At 37.3% G+C, this 22,847-nt stretch overlaps 2 protein-coding genes across 2 annotated transcripts; one reads left to right on the top strand and one right to left on the bottom strand.

Annotated features, from left to right (window-relative positions):
- Positions 1–2,785: 2,785 nt before the first annotated feature.
- slc22a6l (solute carrier family 22 member 6, like) lies at positions 2,786–12,666 on the top strand. The gene is made up of 11 exons (XM_067375560.1): positions 2,786–3,133; positions 3,595–4,075; positions 5,139–5,242; positions 5,337–5,491; positions 5,615–5,783; positions 9,605–9,728; positions 9,810–9,925; positions 10,014–10,228; positions 10,453–10,561; positions 11,892–12,095; positions 12,277–12,666. The coding sequence occupies exons 2-11, from the start codon at positions 3,689–3,691 to the stop codon at positions 12,368–12,370; spliced, it is 1,677 nt and encodes a 558-aa protein (XP_067231661.1). The 5' UTR covers positions 2,786–3,133; positions 3,595–3,688; the 3' UTR covers positions 12,371–12,666.
- A 2,262-nt stretch (positions 12,667–14,928) lies between these two features.
- On the bottom strand, positions 14,929–21,121 carry LOC137012279 (serine/threonine-protein kinase par-1-like). The gene is made up of 12 exons (XM_067375410.1): positions 21,097–21,121; positions 20,627–20,719; positions 20,266–20,550; positions 19,752–19,961; positions 17,650–17,742; positions 17,289–17,573; positions 16,946–17,040; positions 16,761–16,811; positions 16,143–16,521; positions 15,868–16,047; positions 15,144–15,239; positions 14,929–14,939 (listed from the first exon to the last, which is right to left on the bottom strand). Exons 1-12 carry the CDS (start codon positions 21,119–21,121, stop codon positions 14,929–14,931), a joined length of 1,803 nt encoding a protein of 600 aa, XP_067231511.1.
- Positions 21,122–22,847: the final 1,726 nt, after the last annotated feature.

The following is a 22,847-nucleotide window of genomic DNA, read 5'->3' on the forward strand; positions in this document are numbered from 1 at the left end:
TCTGAGTTATTTGCTCTGGCAGCTGGTATTGCTATTAACTGGAGCGATTCGGATATAAACGGGTCCTGACTTTCCATTCGCACTGCAGAACGGGGGCCACTGGATTATCACAGATGCCTGTTGCTTCAGTTTACAACATTCTGTGCAAAATGTCAGTGGAGTTCATCAAATTAACAGTGAATAACTTTAACACACTCAATCAATGTTCACTGGTAACATCTATGTCAGCCTTAGTCAGCAAAAACGGTGAGGATTCGGGATTCTAGTAATTCTAAATCTATGCAACCATAAAGTGTTCACTTTGACACAAAATATTTGTTGTATCATAAATTCATACACATCAATACTGGCCACTGTACCTTATGGAACCACATTCAGGGTTTTCGAAGTAGGGTCTGGGGACCCCCAAGGAAAACTTATTTATTTTATTTAAAAGTTATTTTAAAGTTATTTCCTTGCCACTGTTACCTGTAGCTTGCTTACTGGTTACCTGCTGTTTTGGAAAAATATTTATTATTAAAAGTGGAAAACAAATAAATTTAAAGTGAATTAAAAAATTTTCTCTTATATGTAACCCGAATTCCGGAAAAGTTAAGACGTTTTTTAAAATTGAATAAAATGAAAACTAAAAGACTTTCAAATCACATGGGCCAATATTTTATTCACAATAGAACACAGATAATATAACAAATGTTTAAACAATTTTATGCACAAAATGAGCTAATTTCAAATTTGATGCCTGCTACAGGTCTCAAAATAGTTGGGACGGGGTCATGTTTACCATGGTGTAGCATCTCCTCTTCTTTTCAAAACAGTTTGAAGACGTCTGGGCATCGAGTTTACGAGTTTCTGGAGTTTTGGTGGAATTTGGTCCCATTTTTGCCTGATATAGGTTTCCAGCTGCTGAAGAGTTTGTGGTTATCTTTGATGTATTTTTCATTTAATGTTGCTCTAAAACCTTTATATACCTTTCAGCATTCATAGTGCCTTCTAAAACATGCAAGCTGCCCATACTGTATGCACTTATGCACCCCCATACCATCAGAGATGCTGGCTTTTGAACTGAACACTGATAACACACTCTTCTTCAGCCCGGAGGACACGGCGTCCGGGATTTCCAACAAGAATGACAAATTTGGACAAATTCTGACCATAGAACACTTTTCCACTTTGAAACAGTCCATTTTAAATGAGCCTTGGCCCACAGGACCATGTTCACATATGACTTCCTTTTTGCATGATAGAGCTTTAGTTGGCATCTGCAGATGGCACGGCGGATTGTGTTTACCGACAGTGGTTTCTGGAAGTATTCCTGTGCCCATTTAGTAATGTCATTGACACAATCATGCCGATGAGTGAAGCCGTGTCATCTGAGGGCCCGAAGATCACGGGCATCCAATAAAGGTCTTCGGCCTTGTCCCTTATGCACAGAGATTTCTCCAATTTCTCTGTATCTTTTGATGATGTTATGCACTGTACATGATGAAATTTGCAAAGCCTTTGCATTTTGACATTGAGGAACATTGTTTTTAAAGTATTCCACAATCTTTTTACTCACTTTTTCACAGCTCTGCCCATCTTTACTTCTGAGAGACTCTGCCTCTCTAAGACATCCTTTTTATAGCTAATCAGTTACAGACCTGATAACTTAATAGCTAGATGTTCTCCCATCTGAATCTTTAAAAAATGTCTTGCTTTTTCAGCCATTTTTTGCTGATTTTTTTTTTTTGCCCAAAAAAAAAAAAAAAACATTTATTATGTTATCTATGTTCTATTCTGAATAAAATATTGGCTCATGTGATCTGAAAGTCTTTTAGTTTTCATTTTGTTAAAAAAAAACAAAAAAACATCCCAACTTTTCTGGAATTCGGGTTGTAGTAATATTGTACAATGTTTGACTTGTACAAAGTTTTAAAATATATATTTATATTTTTTTATAAAATATAATACATGTATATCATTGTATTTGTTTACCATTTACCATTTTTTATTTATTTGAACAATAATACAGTAAAAAATGAATATTGTGAAATGTTATTACAATTCAAAACAACTGTTTTGAATATATTTTAAGATGTAATCTATTCCTGTGATGGCAAAGCTGAATTTTTAGCAGCCATTTTACTCTAGTCTGTCACATGATCATTCATAAAATCAAATTACAACATTTTGCAGAGATTATGTTGTCTTATCACACTCATTTTTGTCCAACATTTTAAATGGGTCTATAGAAATATATATTTGCCTTGAAGGAACTTCATCACAAGTGGGTCCTTTAAAATGTTAAAGCATTAAAAAGTTTGAAAACCCTGATCACACACAATGATGACATCCCAATAAAACTGATATCATTGAAATATTTTTTTCAGAACTGACATTCTTTCAACTGAGTTTCTTTCAAGAGGTTTATGGCCATGCAATAGACTGAACATGTATAGCCTATACTGTAGGTGTGTGTGTGTGTGTGTGTGTGTGTGTGTGTGTGTGTGTGTGTGTGTGTGTGTGTGTGTGTGTGTGTGTGTGTGTGTGTGTGTGTGTGTTTATGGGGTAAATTTTGAACTTTGAGAGTCAGAGGAACCTGTCTATGGCTAAATATCTATGGTTACTCTTCTACTTTTCTTATCTGTTCTGTCTCACTCATATAATTGCTCAAGTAGACAGAACTTTCTGTCTGAGCACAGAGTTATTATGCCTTAAAATCATTAATTTACCCATAATCCCCTCCCCCTTTCACATTCATAATTAGACATGAACTCCCGCACACTAATCTACCCCGAGTTGTTCTCTGACCCTCACAGTAACACCCCACTGGCTCGGACACTGGACCAGCTTTAGGACACAGCAGGTACAAGGAAAGGGATTCCAGAAGGAGCACAACAACTTCAGTCTAGCTGAGGCATCTCTTCCTGCACCTCATGGAAAAGTCTGTTCGTGCCACAAGCGGTTTAAACGTGGACCTTCTAATCCAGAGAAAACTTGTGGTGCATTTCCACCCGAAATCCTGAGGAATTTAAGAGCTGATTATACAACAACACATAACAGTTTCTCTATTTATTTCTCCTATTCAGAATCACTTTCTAGTTCCATTTGTTTTCTAGGGAGAAAGTTCAGGACATTCTTCAAGTCAAAACAGGTCCGTGTGCACTTGTTTTTTTATGCTCCTCTGTTTAGTGTATTTTTATTTATCTTTTTTTTATTGCTTTTTTATTGCTGAAAAATTTGGTGTAGAAACAATTTTCACTCAAATTGCTTGTAACAATTAATTACAGCAAAACAAAAAGTAACATTGAATTAAACATGAAATTTTAAGGTAGAAAGAAATAGTTTTTTTTTTGTAAAACTAAGTAAACAACTTCGAAAACTCTTTTTTTACAGTGTATATGCCAATATTATTAGCATAAAATGTTGGCATCTCTATAATATCTACACTTGTGCTTTTAATTATTTGGATAAACATATTTGCTAAATTAATGTATTTAAATGTTATGTTGCAATGTAATTCTATTATGGTAAATGCAGTGCAAGACCTATTTAGCTGAATTTCTATAAGGGCTTTTGACCAACATACCTTATCTTTACACTATATTCCCACAGATATATTTTACAACCCACCTGGCAGAACATTGGGTTATAAACTGTATTCCTCACGTGAGTTGCGACATTCCCTGTTGTTGTGGACATCTGAGCCATGGCCTTTTCTGACCTGCTGGAGCAGGTGGGCAGCACTGGACGTTTCCAGATCCTGCATGTCACCCTGTTGAGTATGCCCATCCTGATGATGGCCAGCCATAACCTGCTGCAAAATTTTGCGGCCGCTGTGCCGCCGCACCACTGTGCCCCCCACGCCAACCTCTCAATGTCCTCCATGGGGGATGTGCTGCGGGCAACGGTGCCCCTGGGCCAGAACGGCAAACCGGAACGCTGCAGACGCTACGCACATCCTCAGTGGCAGCTCCTAAACAGCAATAGTTCAGAGAGCCTATGGGAAGAGGGTGTGGAAGAGATAGAGATGCAGAGGTGTGAGGATGGATGGTACTACAACATTACAGAAATGAGCTCGACTATTATTACTGAGGTAAGTGGTAAATGTCTTTCCAATGGTATTATTATTAGCAAACACTTTGCTATCATGGTGACATAAATGTTAATTTAAATATGAAATTATTCATTTAATAATACATTTTTTAAAATCAAAAGTTGTGTGCATTAACATTACTTAAAGGGTTAGTTCACCCAAAAATGAAAATTCTGTTATTTATTACTCACCCTCATTCCGTTCCACACCCGTAAGACCTTCGTTAATCTTCGGAACACAAATTAAGATATTTTAGTTGGCTCCGTGAGGCCTCCATAGGGAGCAATGACACTTCCTCTCCATAAGAAGATCCATAAAGGTACTAAAAACATATTTAAATCAGTTCATGTGAGTACAGTGGTTCAATATTAATATTATAAAGCGACGAGAATATTTTTGGAGCGCCCAAAAAATAAAATAAAAAATAATGACTTATTAAATTTAGTGATGGCCGATTTCAAAACACTGCTTCAGGAAGCATCGGATCATAAATGAATCAGTGTGTCGAATCTGCTGTTCGGAGCGCCAAAGTCATGTGATTTCAGCCGTTGGCAGTTTGACACGCGATCTGAATCATGATTCGACGCACTGATTCATTTATGCTCCGAATCTTCCTCAAGCAGTGTTTTGAAATCGGCCATCACTAAATAAGTCATTATTTGTGTTTCCGAAGACAAACGAAGGTCTTATGGGTGTGGAACGGCACGAGGATAAGTAATAAATGACAGAATTTTCATTTTTGGGTGAACTAACCCTTTAATGTACTGTAAGCTAACAAGAACAAACAATGAACAATATTATTTTTTATTAAATTGCTGTAAAACATGTTTTTCATTGTTAGTTCTTGTTAGCTAATGCATTAACAAATGAGACCTTATTGTAAAGTTTTACCAGAAAACTACAATAATTCAATAAAAATCATATATTTGTAAGTGCACCTTGTGTGTTCAAATACTTTTTTGGGTCACTGTATGACCTCTACTGTCTTTGCTTATAGCGTGGTGAACAGGCAAAGTAGTATGTTTTTCCCTTGTGCTTATAATTAAAATGTTGATTCTTTTAGTGGGACTTGGTTTGTGACCACCGTGCCCTAAAACAAATGAGTCAAACTACCTATATGGGAGGCGTCCTTGTGGGAGCAGTGGTTTTTGGGGGGCTTTCTGACAGGTTGTTACAGTTAAATACAACAGCAACAACAATATAATAATAAACTCCTGAAAAGCATGTCGCACACTAAATAAATTCCCCTTTACTGGTGCAGGTTTGGCCGGCGTATTTTACTGCTGATTTCTAACTTGATGATGGCGGTTGGAGGAACATGTGCTGCCTTCTCCACCTCCTTCACTATGTTTTGCCTTTTCCGTTTCTGCTGTGGCATGGCCCTGTCTGGTGTGGTGCTCAACTCCTTCTCTCTAAGTGAGTATTGTGAATAACAGCTGTAGATTCGAGGCTGGCATCTATTCAATGCATTTGATTTACATTGTATTTGGCGACATCTAGAGGAGAAAAGCATGAAGTGTCATTGTGGCTTTTCCTAAGTTGTTGAATGGATCCCTACGCGTGTGCGGACGGTGGTGGGCACAGGAACAGGCTACTGCTACACAACAGGCCAGCTGATCCTGGCAGCCGTCGCTTACTGCATCAGAGACTGGCGCTGGCTCACACTGGCTGTCTCTCTGCCTTTCTATGTGTCCTTCCTCTACTCATGGTGAATCTTCTGCTCATGGCAGTTTCTACTAAACAAACTATATTTCTGTGTAAACCGTTATACATTTCATAGAATCCTTTGAATAGAAAGTTCAAAAGAACAGCATTTATTTGAAATTCAAATCTTTTGTAACATTACTGTCACTTCTGAATAAAAGTGTCACCAGTGGTTGCAGCAGAAATGAAAAGAGTAGCAGGTTATACATACACAGGGAAACACTGGGGCTAAATTGGATAATTAACCAGACACCGGTGAAACACAAGGGCAAATCAAAATTTCAGAATTAACGGTGACTACACACAGACATTTTCAACCGAGCGCCGAATCCAGGAGACTCTATGGAAATGGACGCTAAGAAGAAGCGCACCATCAACCCAAATTCCAGAAATGTTGGGAAGTTTTTTTTAATTTTAATAAAATAAAAACTAAAAGACTTTCAGATCGCATAAGCCAATAATTTATTCACAATACAACATAGATAACATAACAAATGTTTAAACTGAGAAATTTGATACTTTTATCCACTAAATGAGCTCATTTCAAATGTGATGCCTGCTACAGGTCTCAAAAAAGTTGGCACGGGGCAACAAATGGCTGAAAAAGAAATTTTGAAAAGATTGAGCTGGGAGAACATCTGGCAATTAATTAAGTTATCAGGTCAGTAACAGATTAGCCATAAAAGGGATGTCTTACAGAGGCAGAGTCTCTCAGATGTAAAGATGGGCAGAGCTGTGAAAGTGTGTAAAAAGATTGTGGAATACTTTAAAAACAATGTTCCTCAACGTCAAATTGCAATGGCTTTGCAAATTTCATCATCTACAGTGCATAACATCATCAAAAGATTCAGAGACAGTGGATAAATCTCTGTGCGTAAAGGACAAGGCTGAAGATCTTTATTGGATGACCGTGGTCTTCGGGCCCTCAGACGACACTGCATCACTCATTGGCATGATTGTGTCAATGACTTCCAGAAACCACAATCCGCCGTGCCATCTGCAGATGCCAACTAAAGCTCTATCATGGGAAAAGGAAGCCATATGTGAACATGGTCCAAAAGCACTGGCGTGTCCTGTGGGCCAAGGCTCATTTAAAATGGACTGTTTCAAAGTGGAAAAGTGTTCTATGGTCAGACGAGTCCAAATTTGACATTCTTGTTGGAAATCACGGACGCCATGTCCTCCGGGCTAAAGAGGAGGGAGACCTTCCAGCGTGTTATCAGCGTTCAGTTCCAAAGCCAGCATCTCTGATGGTATGGGGGTGCATAAGTGCATACGGTATGGACAGCTTGCATGTTTTGGAAGGCACTATGAATGCTGAAAGGCAGATAAAGGTTTTAGAGCAACATATGCTCCCCTCCAGAACATGTCTATTTCAGGGAAGGCCTTGTGTATTTCAGCAGGACAATGCAAAACCACATACTGCAGCTATTACAACAGTATGGCTTTGTCATAGAAGAGTCTGGGTGCTGAATTGGACTGCCTGCAGTCCAGATCTTTCACTTATAGAGAACATTTGGCGCATCATTAAATGAAAAATAGGTCAAAGACGACCACAAACTCTTCAGCAGATGGAAACCTATATCAGGCAAGAATGGGACCAAATTCCAACAATAACCTTGATATCCAGACGTCTTCAATCTATTTTGAAAAGAAGAGGAGATGCTACACCATGGTAAACATGCCCCCGTTCCAACTGTTTTGAGACCTGTAGCAGGCATCAAATTTGTAATGAGCTCATTTTGTGCATAAAATTGTAAAAATTTCTCAGTTTAAACATTTATCTATGTTCTATTGTGAAAAAATATTAGCACATGTGATTTGAATGTCTTTTAGTTTTTACCGGAATTTGGGTAGTACTTCTTTCGTTTAATGGCAATTTACATTCTTAGTGCATATATATATATATATATATATATATATATATATATATATATATATATATATATATATAGCCCTCCACAATTATTGGCACCCTTAGTAAATATAAGCAAAGGCAGCTGTGAAAATAAATCTGCATTGTTTATCCTTTTGATCTTTCATTTAAAAAGTTCACAAAATTCTAACCTTTCATCAAAGTAAAACAGACTCACATTATGAAATAAATGTTTTTCTCTAATACATGTTGGCCACAATTATTGGCACCCCTAGAAATTCTTATGAGTAAAATATCTCTGAAGTATATTCCCATTCATATTTACATTTTTTAGCACACCAGAATGACTAGGAGCATGAAATTGTCCAGCCATGACTTCCTGTTCCACATGAGTACAAATATGTGTAAACACAAAGGCCAAATTCCCTTAATGAATGAAACAATCTTTATTTCGGTTACATAACATATAATGTATAATTTACCCACATAAGCATAAAAATATAAACCGAACCAACCGAAAAGGTGTAGGCTGAAGCCATAGCTTATTACACCTACCCTTATTACAGCGTCACATACCCTCCAACTGATATTAGGTGTGCAATTCCATCATCACAATTTACAACATTTTACACATTACAATACACAACTTAAGCTTCCATCTTATAATTCATATATATTTTGGATTTGAATTTTTTTTTAAACTGAAATATAGAGTTGCTTCTCTTAAATTCGTCAGTTAGACCGTTCCACAAATCGACCCCTTGAACCGAAATACAATTCTTTTTTACATTAGTTTTGACCACTGGTTTTTTAAACATATCCTTTCCTCTTAATCATTCATCACAAAGAGAAAAACCAAATAATATAGTTCTGATGTGCAGCAAAAGATCATTGAGCTTCACAAAATAGAAAGTGGCTATAAGAAAAAAGCTAACGCATTGAAAATCCCCATTTCCACCATCAGGGCAATAATTAAGAAGTTCCAGTCAACTAAAAATGTTACAAATCTGCCTGGAAGAGGACGTGTGTCTATATCATCCTAATGCGCGGTGAGGAGGAAAGTTTGAGTGGACAAAGACTCTCCAAGGATCACAGTTGGAGAATTGCAGAGATTAGTTGAATCTTGAGTGTCAGAAAGCCTACAAAAAATTATCAAACAGCACCTACATCCCCACAAGTTGTTCGAGAGGGTTTCAAGAAAAATCCTCTGCTCTCACCCAGAAACAATCTCCAGCATATTCAGTTATCAGACAATACTGGAACTTCAAAAGGGACCTGGTTCTATGGTCAGATGAAACTAAAAAAAGAGTTTTTTTGCAGCAAACCCACCAGATGGGTTTGGTGCACGCATGGATAAATAGTACCCCATGCCCATGGTTAAATATATTGCTGGATCTTTAACGTTGTGGGCCTATTTTTCTACTGGAGGTCCTGGACATCTTGTTCAGATACATGGTATCATGGATTCTATCAAATAAAAATTAAAACCTGACTGCTTCTACTAGAACTAGAGAAAAACATTTATTTCATAAAGAGCTTTTCGCCCATTTTCAATTGTTTTACTTCAATGGAAAGTTAGAATTTTGTGAATTTTTTGATGAAAGATCAAAAGGATAAACATTGCAGATTTATTTTCACAGCCGCCTTTGCTCATATTTACTAAGGGTGCCAATAATTGTGGAGGGCACTGTATGTATATATATATATATATATATATATATATATATATATATATATATATATATATATATATATATATATATTATATAGCTAGTAGGTAACTGAGCTAGTTGCGATAAATGACAATTTGCACAAAGCAATCCTCAACATATTACACCTATGAAAAACTGCCTATTAAAAATTCCTTGTAAAAAGGCAACCATTTGAAGGTCAGTGTATATTTTGCTCATATGTAGCAGTAGTCATGTTTGAGTTTTTGTCTTCTGCAGGTGGTTCTTAGAGTCTGCTCGTTGGCTGGTCCTGACCAACAAATCAGAGCTGGCAGTAAAAAACCTCAAAACGGTGGCCCGTATAAATGGACGCCGTGCAGAAGGCGATAAAATCAACCTTGAGGTATGACTTTATGAGAGTTGTTTCAATTTCAGAATCCTTCAGGTCCTTGGAATGCTTATTCTTTTGTGGTTGTGCATGCAGATGCTGCAAGAGTCCATGAAAAAGGAGATGGCCTGTTCAAAGGGGTCTTACAGTGCTCTAGACCTCCTGCGTACATCCACTATGAGAACCATCACCGTGTGCCTTAGCGCAGTCTGGTCAGTCACTCAATCCTACCATTTTATTCATTACCAACCAGCATTTGAATTATACCACACTTGTGACCTTTGATCTGTAACATCTCAGGTTCTCAACCAGCTTCGCCTACTACGGCCTCTCCATGGATCTGCAAAAATTTGGGGTCAGCATTTATCTTATTCAGGTCATCTTTGGAGCAGTGGATATACCAGCCAAAATTGTTGTTACGATATCCATGAGCATGTTAGGACGAAGACCATCTCAGTGCGGAGCTCTTGTACTGGCTGGCGTAATGATACTCATTAATCTTCTGGTGCCTTATGGTGAGAATTTGAGCATGGTTGGCAGTAGAGCACAGTAATAATAAAACTGCAGTTTCATTGTCACGTGGGGTCATTAGTTTTCAATAGCTGTTATCCCAGTGAGATCTGGATTTTTGTCTGTTCTTCAATACCACAGAAATTGAGATATGGCGTTTCAAGTTTGACATTCACATGGCTAATCATGGAACTATGTGTTCGTGACTCTTGTTTTTGTGCATGTGCAGACCTGCAAGTGTTACGCACCAGTCTGGCAGTGATTGGGAAGGGTTGCTTGGCTGCATCATTCAGCTGCTGTTATCTGTACTCTGGAGAGCTGTATCCTACGGTCATCCGGTAATTAAAATCCCAAAACAACTAAAAAATTCCCGGCAATTCACAGTTTAATTGCACTTGGTGCAATTTGGGGTTGTTATGGTCTTTTTATTTACAGGAATCAAAGAATGAAAGGATTTAAAATGAATTTTAGGGAATAAAGAAAAAGACAGAAGAACTGTAAAAGAATAATTTTTTGTAATCATTTTGAGCCATTTGCAAATATGCACACATTCACGTCATGAAGGCTAAATGGTTTAGCCTTTGTTTTCAATTACACAAAAAAAAAAGTCAAATATTAAATGTTTAGCATCTTGCATCTTCAGTCCTTTATCATTAAAAACTGAAGTGCTGCACTGGAATTCATATTCAGTGTTTGTGAATAACTTTTAGTTAAATCCCATCTTCTTTGATTTGATTGGTCAGATCAATCATTTTAACATTGACGAGCACTGTTGAGGCCTGTTCACACCAAGAACGATGACTATAAAGATAACGAACTATAACGGTCTGTTTATTCTAAGCTTACGCGCTGTGGTTTTAAAGTGTGTACAACGTGTTTTTGCTGTTCTTGTTGCATTTTCACCATTATAACCAGCAGATGTTCTCAGCATGCTATGTTTCGAGTGAATAGCTAGTGTAATCGATATAATCTAACAAAAAATTTAACTGACAAAATCAATATAGTGGACTAAAAACAATGCCTAGACTTTTTCACTGCAACTTCAAAGGAAGCAAGGCAGTGTTGTCGAAACTAGTGCTGGATACCTGAGGTAATTTTATGTTACAATGTTTGCTAGCCTGGCATAATTGTTAATACTTCTCACCATTTATTCTGTGGGTATGACCGATTGTTTTCTATATATCGATTTTCTTTAAAGTATCCTTGAAAAGGGGGGTTGACTTGTCAAACTGTTTTCTGGACCTCGGCGATTAACTTCTCCGCAATGTCGTCTGCCATTTTAAATGCTCAAGCCCTTAAATTTGAATGGATTCTGATTGGCTGTCAGTGTTTTATCGTTAAACAGCTGGGGAAAAAATCATTCTGAAAGTGATCCCAACGATATAGTTTCTCTCTTAATAGTTATCATTCTTGGTGTGAATGGGCCTTTAGACCGTTGACTGCAGCAGACCTTTTAAAACTTTTGTCAATCTAACAACTGATCGGTATCATTTTGTCAATTTCTAATTTTTAGTGGGGGTTAACTTGTTTCCCTCCATGTCTTTGGTGGTTACGGCCCTGTTTGTCCATCATTTTGTTTCTTTTTGACAAGCAATAGCACGAATCTCAGAATCCCATTTCCAGTTCAACTGATGTCAACTTATGCAATTTTCTGCTGTGTCCTCTCAGTCAGAACGGAATGGGATGGGTGTCCATGATGGCTCGGTTTGGAGCAATGGTGGCACCCATGGTGCTTCTTCTGGGAGAGGATTCCCCCTGGCTGCCTGGTTTTATCTATGGAGGGGCTCCAATTGTCAGTGGAATCTTCGCATTCTTTCTCCCAGAAACCCTTGGACAATCTTTGCCTGATACTATCCAGGATGTGGATGACAGGTGAGCCATTGGTGGCTTGATACACAATACATTTTTGTGCTAGTTAAATCTAATCCAATATGATGCAATTGATATTGCAAGAGAACGTTGGGCCAAAAGTTAAAGTGTAAGTGACATGAGCGAAGTGTTATGTGTAAATGGTTAACTAGAACATGTTTTCTGACACGTTCACTTATTACAGAGGTTTAGGACGGAAAAATTCCAAAAGAGTACCTGAAAAAGAGGATTTGGCCAATAAGGATCCCAATTGTATCCTCCTGAAAGAGTCTGTATGAGACGGTCACTTCATTGGAGTATCTGACTGCAGTATGTTGGGAACACACAAATAGAGATGATCATTGCCATACAGAAGAGGACTTAAGTGTTAATGTGATGGAAACAACCGATGGCTGTAATTGGTGGTTTCTTTGAATCTGAATGATCAATAGTTGGCTCATTCTTCTTGTTTTGTTTGACTGTAATAAGTTAAAATTATTATTTACTTGTACAAAGTGAGAGATAGAGCTTCAAATGGAGCTTTGTGCTGTTTAGAAATCTTTACTGTTTTATATATATATATATATATATATATATATATATATATATATATATATATATATATATATATATATATATATATATATATATATGTATGTATGTGTGTGGGTGAGTGTGAAATTTTTGTTTTATTACATGAATGATAAAAACAAATAAAGAACACAAATTGTTGATAAGTGGGGTTTGTGCTTGATTAGTTCATATTTATTCGAACTTTCATAAATAATCTTCTGTAAAATGCAACCAAATTAGTAATAAATATTCATTATTTTGTTAAACAATTTCACGACATACTGTCATTTAGCCTAATAGCTCTTAGTTGTTACATGTCATGTCTCTGTCTGCCCTTGTGACCTAGTTTCCCTGTTCTGTTAATTAGTTCATTTGATTCACCTGTGCCTTGTTTATTATCCTGTCACCTAGTTTAGTTCCTTTGTTAGTCCCTTGTATATATACCCTGTGTTTCTAGTCTTGTGTTGTCCGGTATCGTTTGTATTATGTTGGTGTATGTTCCATTGGATTCCTGGTTCTCCTCAAGTAAAGACTTATATTCATTCTATCTCCTTGTTGTATGCGTTGTATACCAGCAACCGTAACATTAGTACAGTGGCTGATTACTTCACATCACAGGCAGATTAACAAAAATATTTTGTATTTAATTAAATTATTTTGTATTTGAGTAGGCCTAAATAAATGAGTGACAATTTTATATATGGAAACTGAAGCTTTAGTTTGACGTGCTGTAATTTTCTAACAGTGGTTTTATATGCGGATTTTAAGTCAAATTATTTTGTTTATTTTTATGATTCAAATTTATGCGTTTCAATGGCAACACTATCAACGCCAAAATGAATCTGCAGCAGTAAGATGCTACAGGTCAGTGCTCTTTAAGTTGTTTATGTTCATTATTATTGTAATGTTATGTGCTTTGAGACTAGGGCTGGGGGATATATCGCATGCAATTATCACGCGCATTTCGTCAGTAAAGCTGGTACCCTGATTACCGCTAAATCGCCATCACCTGCTTTCAAATGGAGCGGCATTTAATAGACAAAGCCGCAGTTCACTGATAAGCCACGCAATATCGCGTTCATTATCGAATTCGATATCTGCGATAATGAACGTGATATTGCGTGGCTTATCAGTGAACTACGGCTCTGTCTATTAAATGCTGCTCCATTTGAAAGCAGGTGATGGCGATTTAGCGGTAATCAGGGTACCAGCTTTACTGACGAAATGCGCGTGACAATTGCATGCGATATATCGCCCAGCCCTATTTGAGACATGAGGTTGTTTATTGCAGTCTCTCGTAACGCTTTTTCTCCCTGCTGTTTGCGTTTATGTGTTTTGGAGGAGGCGTAGCTTTGGAGACGCTTTGAAGGGAGGGTGGGATTCTTATGCATTCAAAGCTAGCTTGCTATTGCTAGCCCCTCCGAAAATGACCTACCCTACCTTTAAGCCTGGTGATGAAAGTTATTGTATGCGAGAATAAAATAATATATTTGAATGTATTTTAAGAAATTTGAAATACAAAATACTTTCTCTCAAAGTATTTAATTACAAATTACATTTGATTTTTTCTTTAAGTAAAATACAAATTACAAAATACTCAAAAGTAATTAAATACGTATTTTAAATACATTTAATTAAAATACTACCCATATCATAATAAAATATCATTTATTGTTACTACTGTAAATCTATATTAAACAGGCTATTATGGGATCTCCTTCAATGCTTTCAGAATCTTTACTTTTTAAAATAATTTTGTTTCTGTATTTCTGTATTTTTAAAATCTATTTTTATATTTTATATATAAAAATATATTACATAGGCCTATTTTAATGACAGTATATTTACCAACCATTCATCCATCTGCGGTAACATATTTAGCCTACTTTATTGAGTATTTCCATTTTATGCAACTTTACATTTAAGATCATCATGTTTGCAGCGAACAATATAGATCAGACCTAATGGAGTACTACTAGTATTACTCCACTCTCTGAATTGAAATATATATATATATATATAGTACGTTTTAATGGATCACGCTACAAATTGCTGTGTCTGTTATCGCATAATTCACACTTTTGGACACTTTTGCTTTAACACAACACTGCAAAAACAAGCTGTTATTTTCTGCTATATATTTATTGTCCAACATTCCCAATTTTTCTGATGCATGTCCTTAATTTAATTTCATATGTTGGTATTATTTCAGTGTTTATATTGCTAATAATTGAACTTCAAAGAATTTAACCCAAACTGGTCTAATTTATTGTAGGGTTATGTTTTAGACAGACTCTACAATGCATTGAAGTTTGTAACCATATAGATTTTTATTTACATATTTACAGTTTTGTTTTTGGGAAACACAAAAATAGGTAATTATATAAGGCGCTATATAAATAAAGATGACTTGACTTTTAAAAATTAAGCAAAAATGACTTAAAACGAAGCAAATGTGGCTGTGATGAAATGATGACTTCTTCCCAGTCTCGCAGTTACTTGTGTTCTCGTTCAGAAGTGGACAGGCTTGGAGTTCCCAGTCAGGTCGGAGTTGAACGTCAGGCTTCGGGTCAAGACTCGAGCTCAAGTTGTTTCCTATCAATACAAAGATTATATGAACAAGTCAACTCATGAATGATATTTTAGAGCTGATTTACAAAAGAATTGAATTCTGTTTGCATCACTGATTCTGAATTATAATGAAGGTGACTGGATTTGACTATAACAAGAACATTACAATGAACACACATTTGAAAATCTCACTAAAAATAATCCAGAATTGAGGAGAAATGATAATAATCCTACTCTGTCTGTTACACTTCCTCACACCTGAAATCCCTGATCGAGTGAATCTCCTGAACTTCTTCAATCTAGATCATTCCTAATCCATTTGTGTTGTGACATCTGCTCTAACGTCGGCCGTTTAGTTGGATCCCGGGCTAGGCACTGGCTAATCAGATCACTGCATTCTGTACAAATTTTAATAGGAGAGAGTTGGTTAGTTATGACCATGTGACTTGGCATCTATGAAATCAGCATCTAAAACATGATTCATATAATGTAAAATGTTCCTTATCTTTACTTTAAGAGTGAAGTATGTAGTTTCTTCACTATACGTTGAGCTATATATAATGTCTTCCATACTTCACCTTTAACTGTTTCTGTACAGAGCGTTTGCTTTATGTGTGTGTGTTTATCAATGTTATCAATATTATTCACTCACCTCTGGATAAGCTGGAGCTCTGAAATGTAACCGTGGCTTGTGTGATTTCCCTTCTGTTGCGAAAAGGAGGACAAGCGTTCACCATCTTATACAGCATCACTCCTAGAGCCCAGACATTTGCTGGGACGGCGTGGAATCGAGGATCTGTGAAGACTTCAGGTGGGCAGTGATCCTGTTTTCCTGTAAACAAGACATTTGCATATTGTTGAGCTTTTTTTAAAGCATCAAATTAGTAAGTCACTACATTCAGGTTTCCACACTCCCAAAATGCTCACCAACGTATACGTCGCTCTCGTAGCCATCACTACTGAATAGCTGACCGCAGCCAAAGTCTATCAGCTTGATCTCTAACGTGTGCTTCAACAGGAAATTGTCCGCATGAATGTCGTTGTGGAAAACATCGTGCTCGATGCAGTGTTGTGCTGCCAGCACAGCCTGACGCATGAAGACCCGAGCGATTGTTTCATCCAGCTGAGGATTGCGATCGATGAAGTCCAGCAAGCTCTCGCAGGGTTCCGGGTACTCCATGACCAGAGTGAATTTTCGAGGGTGTTCAAACCACTCGTAGAGTTGAATGACGAAGGGGCTTATGGGTTCTCGCCTCATCATTAGCAGCAGCGCCACTTCTGTAATGAGAGGTTCGGGATGCCCAGGCTAGAGAAAGGCAGACAGAAGGTCAGCTGGGTAAAAATCTGAAGAAAACATAATTTTTACACTTACTTTTCTGTGATCTTTTTACAGACGTTCAAAAGAGCCTTTTCAGCTCAAAGTTGTTTGGTGCCTCTAGGCTAATTTGTCAATCACATTTACACCTAATGCTTCCTACACGTGTATCAACTACAGTAATCTGCACTTAAACAACTAAATACATATTCAGGTTTTGGCCAACTTACGATATTAAGATAAAGAAAGTTGTCAAACTTCCGCATCCGTTTGATGGCAACCTGGAGAAAAAAAAACAAAAACTTAATAACAGTATTCAAACCTTATATTAAATTATTAAACCATCTGTAAATTTTTTTAAATATGTTTTGATGCATCTAAGAGCAAAATGTTTGTACAATTCAGTAAGATTTACCTTTTTGCCATCAAATTTGCGTGTTCCCTCGAACACACTGCCAAATGTTCCGGATCCAATCATCTTTCCCACACAGTAGAGAGACTCAAAGGTCTCTGAAAAACGAACAGAAAAATATGAGAAATATATGAGCTTGTTAGATCCATTGTTTTATTTAAAAGAATATCAGTGCTGGTTGTGTCGAGAAAATAACATTAATATTCTGTGAAAACGAGCCTTAACATATTTTTAGTGGAAACAAGACATCGGATATTAAGATGTTAAACACTTGAAACAGTTATGCAGGAAATAGTAAAATCTCTCTCTGAACACTTTACACTGTCCAGCCTTATTTCAGCCTCACCTGTGGAGCTCTTGGTCACAGGAGAAGCTTCCCTGGCTCCCGGAGCAGTTCGGCCATGTGACGTCTCTGTTGGCTCAAGAGGAACTTGACCTGGCAGCGGAGGACACGTCCACCCTTCGAGGCTGTCGGACCTGGACAAACAGATGCCGCTGCAACTGCCCTGTTCGCTTCGACTATCCGAAACATCACCACTCCACCTCCATTCAACGCTGTACGAGCCTCTGCTGCTGAGGCTGATGGACTCTCTGCTGAACCGCCTCACTAAATTGTCCTCAGAGAGGGAATCTGTGGAAGCAGTTCAACCATTGAATATAGAAACAGAAATTGAGCCATAATTTCTTTATTAAAGGCCAATTCTGACCTCTGCGAGAGAGTTTAGATGAAGTGGACGGGTGTCCATCATCTGGCCTCTGCTGGCTGCCGCTCTGCCACTCCCTCCTCCGGTGATCCTGACCTGAGGACACAGAAACAGACAAATCAGAAGACAAAGGTGTTAAATATCCAGGAAGCTCCTGGATCAGGTCTGGCTACAGATCCTGATCACGGTCATCAGAACCGGGTCTCCACGTTTTAATAATAATCAATAATTAATGTCAGTGGTCAATTACAAATTGTTACTATAGTTACTCAAATTGAAAAGTTTATTTCATATGCAAGAAACAGGATTCAAATACATGTGATCACTTATCTGGGAAAATTGGGGGATCAAATGGGTTACCTGACACAAGTTTCTTCATATTAATTTATATTTCATATTTTTTATATTTTTTCATATTATATTTAATATATAATTTCATATTATATTTATACTCCATATTAATTAAGTCAGTCATTTTTGGGGGTAGGATTGTAGCAAAATTCCAAATAAATAGATTATGATCCACAAAAAAATATAAAGATATTCACAAAAAAATAATAGTATCCACAAATGAATAGAATGAGATCCACAACTATATGTTAGGAGTTTCACAAAAAATAATTGAATTCACAAATAAATAAAATGAGATTTGCTAATAAAAAACATATTCACAAATATGTTTTTATGTCACAAGCACAACTTTTATTTGTGAATCAGCTCCTGTACATTTGTGAATTGCTCTCTGTGCATTTGTGGATCACCTCATGCATTTGTGGATTTTGAAACAATTCTAGCGTCAAGACCTCAGACAAATCCACAAATTGGTCGACTCCACCCACCGACTTTCGCTACGACCAATCACGTTTTGCTTTACAATCGGGGCGGGAACAGACTGAAAGGAGCTCCATATTTCACCATTGGCGCTTGTTCGAATTGAGCTGAAGCTGTTTGCGTGATAAAAACAACCCGTTTACAAATCGTAACAGACTTTATTGTGATTGATCTTTAAATTTGTTTTGTACATATTTTTGTTGGTGTAATTATATAAGGTCTGCATTATCCGTCTTACAAAGAGGGACTCTCTTATTTTGACGGGTATTATGGTCTGAGTGTTACTGATCACTGCAGTAATGAACAAGAGAACGTGTCGTGCACATTATTAAGGTTCATCTGAGTTTTCTTACGGATAGAAAGTTTACCAGTTTGTTAAGCAACCCTGAAAAGGCATAAGCTCTTACAGTGATTGTCTGGAGTTAAAAACGGACATTTCATGGTAGCTAATGTACAATAAAACTTCATGAAACTCATCAGTAAATTTTCAGCCATCATTCGGACGGGGATGATTTTTGGAGTGTATTCTTTATATTGCCATCAGGATCAGTGAATCAGGATAAAGGATATGCATGAATTATGATCATACACAGATCCCCAGCTATAACACCAATACCTGACGCGAGCGAGCGGCGCGGCACAGCGCGAGGCAGCAAATAGAAGGCATTATAAACAAACGGATTTCATTAGTGTCCATGTCCATGCAGCTCTATTGTCTACAAGCGGCACGGTGAGAAACGACGAGTCAGTGGCAGTAAACGGATTTCCCATTTTACACTAGCTATAATACCACACTTGCACGTATAATACCAACTATGAGCCTGAATGAGCTTCAGTGATGTACCAGTATTAGGCTACGAGCCTCGGCATCACTGCACCTATGGTTTGGGATAATGCAAATAAAGAGGTTGCAATGCTGGAAAAAACAAAACAAACAAACAACAACAAAAAAAACTTAAGTTTTTCTAAATTACTTTTACAACAAAAAAAAGTCTGATTCATCTGAAACATTTTTGTGATCAATTGTTTGACTGCATTGACACAGTCAAATGGTCTAACGAAATATACATTTAAACCTCTTTTTACTGTACCATTGTTTAAGAACCCTCTACTTCATATCTAAGCCAATGCAGGACGAGACCGCCCCGATTGTAAGCAAAACGTGATTGGTTGTAGCGAAAAATAACATGAATATTCTCTGAAAACGAGCTTTAAGATATTTTTAGTGGAAACAAGACATCAATACTGTTTAAAATAGTGCTGGAGAGATTTACCATTATATGGCTTGACGCCGGAGCGATCTGGTGCAGGTGATGACGGCTCAGGATCAATCTCAGACTCCAGATCTGATGGAGGGACAAAAGGCTCCACAACATCCACAGAACTGCAGTGGAAACAGCAGCAGAAAGGACACTTCAGAGCCTTCCATAGCCTCTTCAAGAAGGAACCAAATCCTTTCCTCTTCCTGCATTCTGTAGGTTTTTCTGAAATGAAGAAAAACAATTGAAAACACAAAGATTAGAAACTGATGTCAACATTATTTCTAAATGTTCCCTGAACGTTCAAAACATTTTCAATGTTTCAAAAATGGTTGTTTTGGATTAAAGGAACACTATATTTTATAATTTTAAATTATGGAAATGTTACTTTTGAACGTTCTCTGAATTTTGCTGAGCAGCAGTAAATGTGACCAGATATTAAGATGTTAAACACTTGAAACAGTTATGCATGAAATAGTAAAATCTCTCTCTGAACACTTTACACTGTCCAGCCTTATTTCAGCCTCACCTGTGGAGCTCTTGGTCACAGGAGAAGCTTCCCTGGCTCCCGGAGCAGTTCGGCCATGTGACGTCTCTGTTGGCTCAACAGGAACTTGACCTGGCAGTGGAGGACACGTCCACCCTTTGAGGCTGTCGGACCTGGACAAACAGATGCCGCTGCAACTGCCCTGTTCGCTTCGACTATCCGGAACATCACCACTCCACCTCCATTCGACGCTGTACGAGCCTCTGCTGCTGAGGCTGATGGACTCTCTGCTGAACCGCCTCACTAAATTGTCCTCAGAGAGGGAATCTGTGGGAGCAGTTCAACCATTGAATATAGAAACAGAAATTGAGCCATAATTTCTTTATTAAAGGCAAATTCTGACCTCTCCGAGAGAGTTTAGATGAAGTGGACGGGTGTCCATCATCTGGCCTCTGCTGGCTGCCGCTCTGCCACTCCCTCCTCCGGTGGTCCTGACCTGAGGACACAGAAACAGACAAATCAGAAGACAGAGGTGTTAAATATCCAGGAAGCTCCTGGATCAAGTCTGGATCGAGTCTGGCAGTGGATCCTGATCACGGTCATCAGAACCGGGTCTCCAAACCACATGTTTTAATAATAATGATCAACAATTAATGTCAGTGGTCAATTACAAATTATTACTATAGTTACTCAAATTGAAAAGTTTATCTCATATGCAAGGAACAGGATTCAAATACATGTGATCACTTATCTGGGAAAATTGGGGGAACAAATGGGTTACCCGACACAAGTTTCTTCATATTAATTTAGTCAGTCATTGTACAACATCATACCATAACATACCATAAACAAATGAAAACCTAAAGCACTCACCTCCTCTTTCACTCATGTGAGCCATCGATATCCTCCTGTGAACTGAAATAAAACAATACAACATACAATACAAAAACAATAAAATGCAATTCTCCTAAGAAATCCCCCCCTCCCAAAAAATAAAATAAAAATAAAATTAAATAAATTAAAATTAAATTAAATTAAAAATTAAATAAAACTCCAAACTCCTTCTAAAATAAGGAAAGAACAAATAAAATAAAACTGTCCTTAGAAATAATATGAACTCCAAAAAAATAAACTCCTCCGCTCTCCTTCTAGAATAAAAGTCTCCTCTCTGAAATCCTCTGAACAGCTTCAAAATCGCAAGATCAGCACAGAAAATATTCTGCCAAAGTCTCTGAATTCGCCTCGTCTCTCAGTCAACATAAAGCAATCGGTTCAAGTGTAAATATGTGCAGTCAGGATTCATAACATGCGTCGCTATAGCGACTAAAATTCGAATCACGCATTCGCACGCCTGCACACCAGAAGTCGCGTGCGTGAGCAGAGAAATCTGAACACATTATTGAATAGTTACAAACTTCATTTGGACTTTTTTCTTTAATACATAGTTACCATTTTTGTAAATTTATATTCTAATCGCTGAACACATCAGACACACTTTTGGCAGAATTCTCATGTCCTTGCGTTAATTATCCTGAAGGTGGCGCTCTAATAATGATTGACAGATTTCAGTACACCCGACAAACGCATTGAATGCCAGCTTAGATTTGCTTAATGTAGTATTTGTTGCTTCCGAATGTTGTTTTATAATATTCCAAGTTATGCAGGAATTCCAGAGAGGAAAAAAGTAATGTCTTTTCTCAAACAAACATGAAACAAACACAACAGAACTAACGTTACTGATATAAAAGCTATTCACATGAGCACGTTTAAATTGAAGGGTTTATACTCTCATTAATTTGATACGCTACTCCACCTAGGAAGAACATACATGCCAACTAGTTACTGACCTGAAGCAGACACATATCTGAAGCGGACTGATAACGTCTTGTCTGGAGTTGTGTTTACCAAACGTTAAAAATAAGCGGCGCAACCAGAAATCTGCCCCAGTGGATCTCTGAGAGTGCGCTGCAGTTCCATTTCTCACCACATATTTACACTGGAAACTTGTGGGGCGCTGTAGAGCTAGAGAGGGCTCCGAGATATACATATATATATATATATATATATATATATATATATATATATATATATATATATATATATATATATATATATATTATACATTTTTTCATATAAAAAATATTTTGGTGGACTGTAGGCCTATTTTCTGTAGTCTTCCATCCACTACTATGTTTACCCAACTATGATGAGTTCTACTTCTGAATTGACCAAGATCCTGTACCATGAAGCTGGATTAGCTGGCTAGCCAGCTAAATTTCAGATTAGTGCAGCAATCCTGGGTTTTAGGTACCATGAAAGTAACTTGACTTTTAGCTGTGTTCATCGCCATAGTAATTTACGCTCCACGGCTAACCTACTCCGGGGCAGGTTATGTTCAGGGTTAGAGATCGCAAACTGAAATTGGACCAATCAGATGTAAATTAAGTGATATTGACACACTCAACGCAATAAAGTCACTCCCCCAGTTTCTCTTCCTCCAAATTAAAGGTCATTTTATAGTAAAAACAAATATTTAACAATGAAATTGTCTGGTTTTGATGATAGTTACTTAGAATTATTTTATGATTTATATATGATTTGTATAATTATATGATCTATAATCC

Source organism: Chanodichthys erythropterus, chromosome 22, assembly GCF_024489055.1.
Source record: "Chanodichthys erythropterus isolate Z2021 chromosome 22, ASM2448905v1, whole genome shotgun sequence".
NCBI lineage: Eukaryota > Metazoa > Chordata > Actinopteri > Cypriniformes > Xenocyprididae > Chanodichthys > Chanodichthys erythropterus.